This window comes from Cyprinodon variegatus, unplaced genomic scaffold, assembly GCF_000732505.1.
Source record: "Cyprinodon variegatus isolate N-32 unplaced genomic scaffold, C_variegatus-1.0 Scaffold655, whole genome shotgun sequence".
NCBI classification, from domain to species: Eukaryota; Metazoa; Chordata; class Actinopteri; order Cyprinodontiformes; family Cyprinodontidae; genus Cyprinodon; species Cyprinodon variegatus.
Genome location: NW_015151108.1, coordinates 296756 through 305476, shown reverse-complemented (window position 1 = coordinate 305476; position 8721 = coordinate 296756). Strand labels below are relative to the sequence as shown.

The 8721-nt window shown below is 40.2% G+C and overlaps 1 protein-coding gene across 1 annotated transcript; it reads right to left on the bottom strand.

Annotated features, from left to right (window-relative positions):
- Positions 1-3876: 3876 nt before the first annotated feature.
- Positions 3877-8093, bottom strand: LOC107096864 (ribonucleoside-diphosphate reductase large subunit). The gene is made up of 4 exons (XM_015393742.1): positions 7926-8093; positions 4729-6710; positions 4457-4645; positions 3877-4275 (listed from the first exon to the last, which is right to left on the bottom strand). The coding sequence occupies exons 1-4, from the start codon at positions 7945-7947 to the stop codon at positions 4081-4083; spliced, it is 2388 nt and encodes a 795-aa protein (XP_015249228.1). The 5' UTR covers positions 7948-8093; the 3' UTR covers positions 3877-4080.
- Positions 8094-8721: the final 628 nt, after the last annotated feature.

Here is an 8721-nt window from a genome sequence, read left to right as displayed (position 1 = left end):
TATATATATATATATATATATATATATATATATATATATATATATATATATATATATATATTACAGCTAATTGAACCTTAAAAGTCTGTTTCTCAAATAATTTAAAGAGAAAATTTTAGTCCGAAATTGTTTTTGTTTTTTTCATGGTTACTTTATGGGGATGACTTAGTCATTTGCAACCTTTCCAGAATGCTTCATGTATTTTATTAAAATTAAGTGGAAGGAAAAACTGGAAGGTAAAGGTGCAATGAATAAATAAATAAATCAGTTTCACCTTTTCTATTGAATCACTGCAATAAACTCAACTTTATTCTAATATAGTGAAACAACTTTTTATGTGTGTATGTGTCCCAATATGCTATAATGATTCCAAATAAACACAAAAACACTATTTATACAACTAGCTTCCCTAATATTGTTGTTTACTACAGCTATTTTCCTACAGAAAAGTATCTTTTTAGGATCCTGGTACTTTATGGACAACATATCCCTGCAGAGGATAAGTTTAAAATATTTCTACTAAACACTTCTCTGAATTCTTCACTGAATTTTCCAGCCTTCTCAGGTTCTTTGATGCTGTTAAGCACTAAGGTCTGCACCATCGGAGACGACCCAGTGCTGCTGTTTATACTGTTTTAGGCTTCCCTTTAATATTTCTGGTTTGAAGGACTTTTTAAATGACGATGTTGAAAGCAACCAGTCTGGAAAACAGCTTTCATTGCATGTAAAATAGAAATTCAAAGGAAAATATGTACTGTTTGTATTTTTTTTTTTATCAGCAGCTTACTAATTATTCTCCATGAGATGACTAAGTGCACACGCTGTGATGATACAGTTTGTTTTACATTTACTGCCTGCTTGTCGTTCAAACTTGACTTGAAAATAGACCTGTTTTTGGTTTATTTGGGGGGTTTTCTGCTCGTCTGTGTGTAGAAAAACAGCTTTAGCTTATATCTCTGATACTCTGAGATATTCCTGAACTTTTAGGTTTAGATTCAACACTTTGACCAATCAGAAGGTTGCCCTTCAACCCTCGTGTTTGTAGTGAAGGACACCATCCTGTAGAAAACTTCAGTCTTAATTTCCTGGTATTGTTTTTTTTTTTTTTTTAAGGGTTGTGGTTCTTCGTTTTCTATATATAATAAATATAATTATTGCTATGAATAGTTTTAAGGTATTTAAAGCATACACAACCCCTCCTGGTGAACAAGTCAGTGATGCATTATTATTATTGGTAATTCTTTTTTATGTTAAATATTTTTGTAATTTATTTTTTAAGCTGTTGGCCACTGTTTCAGAGTAGTGAGAAGAGACGGTGCCGTGTTTTTAAACGTGCTGTTTTACCTCTTGAGTTCTGTTCATAGCTGATTTATATGATTCCTCTCTGTGCATTAGGGGTACGTTCAGCAAAACTACGCCTTCTGGATTTCTTTGGGTTGTAATAACTTGTACATTCTAAAGTGTAAATTATGTTTTCATTATTTTATAAAAAAAAATTAAAAATAACTATATAAGCTCTTGTTTTGTCCTGAATTTTCTATCAATAAAAATGCTGATTTATTATTTTTTTAAAGCACAATATCTGAAAATGCTTGATTCATTTTGGAAATAGAGCTTTCATCTGAGTTTGAATTTCTAGCTTCCTTTGCATTTTTAATATTTAAATATAATTTCAATATAATATTGAAAAATATAATATAAGAAGGCACGATATACCAGCTTTCACAATGCTGTGATATTAGCAACTAATGTTGCCAATTAGGGCTAAAACAATTAATCTGATTAATTGTGATTAATCATGATTGAAATATTCAAGTAATTTAGTAATTGATTGTTAAACGGATTTATAAACTGTAAAATATGCCTTTATCTGACAGAGCAACCCACTTAGAGGAGTAATTATATCAACATTCTTAAAACGGGGTTTATACATGAATGAGTAACTCTTATTTATAATCTTAATGCCATCAACAAGTACCCATGACTTAAATAAATATATATATAAATAAATATATATATATATATATAGCAAAATCCTTCGTCATCTTCCCCATGGACAGGCTGCAGCAATGTCCCGAGTTCCTCATTTTCCCATCACTTTGGTTCAAATTTGCATTTTTCCCCATTCTCTAGCATTTTCTCCGCCTCAAGCTTCTTTTCCAAAGCCATTTGATGATCAAATTTAATACATTTTAATGCCAATTAAGGCCTTAATTTAAAAAAATAATTTAATGACTTTTAATGATTTTGACCCGCGGAAACTCTGTAAAAAGTATGTGAACATTTTGCATTTAAGATAAAAACTTTTTAGTCAGTCAGTATGCTCTATCCAGAATTCGTCTAGTGGAAACATTTCAGTTTCCTCTGGACTAATTTTATAAAAACTCCTAAGGAACTGTTTCCGAATATTAATCGATGCATTGAAAAAATAATTGACAGATTAATCAGTTTGCAAAATATTAGTTGCAGCCCTACTGCCAATATAAAAACACAACTTTTAATCTTGTTGCCGTTTTTTTTCCCCCCAACAGAGGATTCAAATGGGCTTTCCTCGGTCATGTGATGATGGTGGAGAAAAGGATTGTGGGTGTTTAACTGGGGTAGAGACGCAACATAAGCTGTGATTTTTCTTTGAGGCTAAATGGGCAACAACTATCAGCAACAATTGGATATTATTGGATATTGTTATCGGCCCTGATTTTTACATCTGTGCTTTCCTAGTAGTAATATAAGCAAAGCTAAAGTCATGGCAGGCATGCAGGTTGGGTCTCTACTTTTTGCAGGACATGAAAATTCATGTTCCTTCTGGAAAAAAGACGTCAGGGGAAAAAAAACTGGACTGTTGCTCAGAGATCCATGGAGTGAACAACCATCTTCAAGGAATTTACCAAGCATTACATTCTTCCCTCTAACTAACTCTTTGGAGACTTTGTTTAGCACAACTTGGTTCCAGCAGATACTTGATCTGCTTTAATGATGCAGCGTTACTGGTGCTCGATTGGAGAACAAGCTGACCTATGGCTCTTAACTTTGGCCAAAATTGATAATCTTGTGCATCGAAATACAAAAAGGGAAGATCCTTTTAGGAAGATATTACAGGTGCTGCCTTGCAGCAAGAAGGTTCAGGGTTCAATTCCCAGCCCAAGGTCTTTCTGCATGTTCTCCCTGAGCATGCGTGGGTTCTCTCCAGGTACTCCAGCTTCCTCCCACAGTCCAAAAACATGACTGTTAATTGACTTCTCTAAATTCTCCTTATGTGTGTGAATAGTTGCTTGTCCTGTTTGTGTTGCCCTGCAATAAACAGGCAACCTGTCCGGGTTGTATCTCACCCATAGACAAGCTTGCGACCCTGCTTGGTAAAGTGTGATGGAAAATAGATGGATGGATTTTACAGGTTCTAGGTTGTATATCTGGATTACTGCAGGTTTTCTTTTCTACAATAAGAGTGATGTTCTGCTATTTTTCTTCCCTATGGGTGGAATCTGCTTTTGAAAACTTGCATTTTCCAAACTTGGTTTAGGTTCATTAAAAATTAAAACAATCTTATAAGGTTATGGAAAACTATTTAGTTGAAAACTAATTGCAATATCAGAGGAAATACAGTTTGGGAAAATATTAGTCATTCACCTTAGCTAGAGGAAAATCTCTTCAGTTCGGTTACTATATAGAAATCCTGGATTGGCTTATGTTATTCCTGCTTATACTTCCATTGTGAGGGAAGCTTGTCTGTATGAAATTATTGTAACTTGCCTTTCCAAATAAAAGAAAAAAATGAAAATAAAAACCTCTTCAGCATATCTACATCTCTATTGGAGCAGGATGCATCAGGAGTAGCAATAATTGTTGCAAAACCAAGCCTTTTGTTTTATTGTAAATTTATTTTTATTTATTATTTTTTGATTGCAGACATAAAAATGAGTATCTTACACTATTTGAATGAAGGGAAACCTGCCGTGGATGAAATCCACCCCATAAACATTAGAAGTCCACCCAAGTGAAAAGAGTCCAGGAAGCATTTCTACCATAAAGCACGGCCCGACCTTCCAGTCACAGCAGCCATGTTTACAGGAAGGAGTTAATCTAAGATCCACACATGACGCAGTCGTCTCTGTTCTCCAGAGAGCAAACCATGGCTGCTTTGTTCCTCTCCTTCAGCTCCTCCTCCTCAGAGGCCTTGCTCTGCTGCGTCTCCTTCAGCTTCTCCTTGTTCAGGGTGAACTGGATGGGGTTGGCGGCGGGCTTCGTCCTCAGGTAGTACATTCCCGTCTTCAAACCCTGTCAGGAAAGATAATGGAGTTGGTTTAAATAAATGAACGACCACAAAACATGACGCTGCCACCTCCGTACTTCAAGCCTAGGATGTATCCTCAAGCTTAATAGTTTGTTTCTTTGTTTTTGTCTAATGTTTGAGGGAAACTGTGAGGTCTCTCTGGCCCCGTGTGGAGGCGCCACTTGCCTGCTTCCAGCCGTAGAAGTGCATGCTGGTCAGTTTCCCGTAGTTGGGCTCTGCGATGTGGATGTTCAGAGACTGGCTCTGATCTATGTAGGCGCCACGGTCTGCAGCCATCTTTAGCACAGTCTTTTGGGAAATCTCCCAAACGGTTTTATAAAGCTGCTTCAGATCGTCTGGAATTTCACCGATTTCCTGTGGGGAAAAAAACAGCATGATTATAATACTGTCCCGTAAAAAAGGGAAGGTCTTTAAAAGAGGCGGGAGGCGACCGTCACCTGAATGGATCCGTTGTTGGCGATCAGTTTGTTCTTCATCTCCTCGTTCCACAGCCCCCGCTCCGTCAGGTCCTTGAGAAGGTGAGGATTGACGATCTGGAACTCTCCGGAGAGGACCCTGCGGGTGTAGATGTTGCTGGTGTAGGCCTCGATGGACTCGTTGTTGCCCAGGATCTGAGCGGTGGAGGCCGTGGGCATGGGGGCCAGCAGCAGGCTGTTCCTCACGCCGTGTTTGGCGATCTTCTCCTTCAGCAGCTTCCAGTCCCACATGTCGGTGGGAGTCTTCTCCCACATGTCGTACTGGAGGATGCCTTTGCTGACAGGTGAGCCTTCGTACGTCTCGTAAGGACCCAGCTCTGCCGCCAGTTCGCAGCTGGCCTCCAGGGCGGCGTAGTAGATGGTCTCGAAGATGTGGATGTTGAGCAGTTGAGCTTCTGGGCTTTCGAACGGGTAACGCATCAGGATGAAGGCGTCTGCCAAACCCTGGACTCCGATCCCGATGGGCCGGTGGCGTTTGTTGGACCTCTCTGCTTCGGGTACGGGGTAGTAGTTGATCTCAATGATCTTGTTCAGGTTCTTCACGATCACCTTGGTGACCGAGGCCAGCTTCTTAAAGTCGAAAGTCCGCTCAGGCGTGACGTACATGTTGAGGGCGATGGAGGCCAGGTTACAGACCGCCACCTCGTCCTTGCTGGTGTACTCCACGATCTCCGTGCAGAGGTTGCTGCACTTGATGGTGCCCAGGTTCTGCTGGTTGCTCTTCCTGTTGCAGGCGTCCTTGTAAAGCATGTAGGGCGTCCCGGTTTCCGTCTGAGACTCGATGATGGCGTACCAAACCTGCTGAGCCTTCACCACCTTCTTCACCCTCCCTTCCTTTTCATATTTAGTGTAGAGCTTCTCAAACTCCTCCCCCCAGCACTCGTCCAGCCCGGGACACTCGTTGGGACACATCAGGGACCAGTCCTGGTTGCTCTCCACTCTCTTCATGAACAGGTCAGGGATCCACATGGCGTAGAATAGGTCTCTGGCTCTCTGCTCCTCCTTTCCTGTGTTCTTCTTCAGCTCCAGGAAGTCGAACACATCAAAGTGCCACGGCTCCAGGTACATGGCGAAGGCTCCCGGTCGCTTGTTGCCACCCTGGTCAACATAGCGGGCGGTGTTGTTGTAAACCCGCAGCATCGGGACCAGCCCATTGGAGTTGCCGTTAGTGCCAGCGATGTAGCTCCCAGTCGATCTGATGCAGCTCACCGCCACGCCGATCCCGCCAGCGGATTTGGAAATGAGGGCGCACTGCTTCAGGGTGTCGTAGATGCCCTCGATGCTGTCATCCTTCATGGCGAGCAGGAAGCAGCTGGACAGCTGCGCCCGGTTGGTCCCGGCGTTGAAGAGGGTTGGCGAGGCGTGGGTGAACCACTTCTCCGACAGCAGGTTGTAGGTCTCAATGGCGGCGTCAATGTCTTTTCCGTGGATACCGACCGACACCCTCATGAGCATGTGCTGCGGGCGCTCGGCCACTTTCCCGTTGATCTTCAGCAGATAGGAGCGCTCCAGGGTTTTGAAGCCAAAGAAGTTGTAGGAAAAATCTCTGTCATAAATGATGGAGGAATTGAGGCGGTCTTTGTTCTCCAGAACGATGTCGAGGGTCTGCTTGGAGATCATGGGGGAGTGGCATTTGTTCAGAGGGTTGACGTAGTTGTACAGGTCTTCCATCACTTCGCTGAATACTTTCTTGGTCTCCTTGTGAAGGTTGGAGACGGCAATCCTGGCGGCGAGGATGGCGTAGTCCGGGTGCTTGGTCGTCAGGGTGGCCGCGATCTCCGCTGCTAGCGTGTCTAGCTCCACGGTGGTGACGCCGCTGTACAAACCCTGGATCACCTTCATGGTGATCTGGGCCGGATCCACGAAGTCTGCATTCAGACCGTAGCAGAGCTTCTGGATACGGGAGGTGATTTTATCGAACATGACGCGCTCCTGGCGTCCATCTGAAAAAAAAAACACAGACAGATAGATCTTTAGTCAAATCATTTTTTTCATGATCAATACTCAAAACTCAAAAGTTTCTAGTTTAAACAGGAAGCTGCCCAAATCTATTAGCATTTTGTAACACTGCATTACAGCTGCTGCTCCTCGTCCTCTCTTCAAGCTAATAAACAGAAAGCCGCCTGTGTTGATCCAGGTTACAGAGGGCGGCTTTCTCTTCATTTCCCTTAGATTATTAAAAAAAAACGCCTTATTTGGACTAGGGCTGCAATGATAGTTTTGAAAATCAATTAACCTGTTGCTTATTTTTTCACTGAATATATATGTGCCTTAAAGGCAAGAGCAACAGTTTGTTTTAATATCCTGCAGCTTTATTTTTTTACTACTCCCTATATATATTCAATAAAATAGCTTTTCCTCTCCAGCCAATAAGAAATGTTTAAATTAAATAAGGCTAAAGAGGAGGATGGGGGGTGTAGCTTAATGACAGGATTCCTCAACAGGCAAGAACATGAATGTTTGCAGGAAGAGGAAAAAGGAAGAGCTATAAACTGACAAATAGCGGGAAAAAACACAATGAAGCAATCAATCAAAAAAAAAAAAAAATCAATATAATTTAATCTTTTATATATTAATATAAAAGTAGTAAACAGGAGCGTCCTTTCTATTCACTATCAGATCTACTGTTTCCATTTTTCACCTGCTACCAAATGCACTGTTGTTAAACACAGTGAGGACTCCTCCTGTGCATCTGTCTTTTTCAGTTTGCTTTAAGTTGTTTTTATATTTCTCATCGTTTTTATATTTATTTATAAATCCAGTCCAGTTTAACCCAGAAGGAGGAGGAGGAGGAGGGGTCATTTTTGGCGCCATCTGGAACAAAGACCATTTCTGTCTCCAAAACAAAGAGCAAACTGAACAAACTCTCTCTTAAGGTGTGCTTGTTGAGCTGTGGTTATCAAAGGAATAAAAAGGAAATGCGTCATTTACCAACGGCTGTTTAGTTTAACCTCCAGGTTTAGCTGTGATCTTGCTAAAGCTAGCTGGTTAGCTGACAGGGGGTTAAAATCCAACCCATTCAAACCAAACCTCCATATTATACTGATGCAGAGGCTAGAGAGAAGGAGCTGTCATTTTTTTTAAAACTTTTTTTAAAAGATGTTGGCTAAAGGTAGAGCTACGTGCGGCTGGGCTAACAGGAAACTAATAAAACTCACCTCTTTTAATCACAAACATCATGGTGAAAAGGAAACTCCTGTGAAGAAGGCAGACGAAAAGCAGAAACTTTGAGCGGCTTCAAAGTGTGCAGCTGGTGGATGCAGCTCCTCAGCTTCTCACGAGAACCAACAAAAACTGCAGCAAATCCCGCGAATTTCTTCCCCTTCTTCTTCTAACGCGCTTTCTGGCAGTTTATACACTTTGCACATTACCGCCATCTACTGGACGGAGATGTAATTCAGAAATTCATTTTTCCAATATATCTTAAAATTTTAAAATAACTAAATTATATACATAGTTATAAACTCACTCACATACATACTGAATCCTCTTAGCTAATTTTGTTTCTATTAAATATTTAATAAGTGCTTCCCTAATAAATTAGCCATACTTACTGATCAGCCCAATCCTCAACCTGTTAATCCATATTTCTTCCCTCCTATTCATTATACTTTTATTTCTTATGATTAACTCCTTTTGTATTTTATGTAAATGCATTCATCTTTCTTCTAAATTCCAATTTTCCTGCCATATATTATTCATTTTATCTTTAATATAGACTTTTATTTATGCTTTACTTAGTGGGAAGATTTTGTCTTTCTTATACATACATTATTAGAATATTCTTTATATTATACAAAAAAAGTAAAATTTCCAGTGAACAACCACCAGGGGTCTGAACAAAAATAATAATAATAATAATAAAAAAAAACACTAAATAAAAGTAAAAATAGTGATAGCAATAAAGTAAAGTTACACATAGCAGCATGTAAAGAGATTTGTAAATACTTTGAA

Excerpts from the sequence above, each read along its gene's own strand:
- LOC107096864 (XM_015393742.1), bottom strand. The coding sequence starts at position 7,947 with ATGATGTTTGTGATTAAAAGAG. Across the intron at positions 6,711-7,925 it reads GATGTTTGTGATTAAAAGAG|ATGGACGCCAGGAGCGCGTC; the intron begins GTGAGTTTTATT and ends TTTTTTTTTCAG. Across the intron at positions 4,646-4,728 it reads CCAACAACGGATCCATTCAG|GAAATCGGTGAAATTCCAGA; the intron begins GTGACGGTCGCC and ends TTTTCCCCACAG.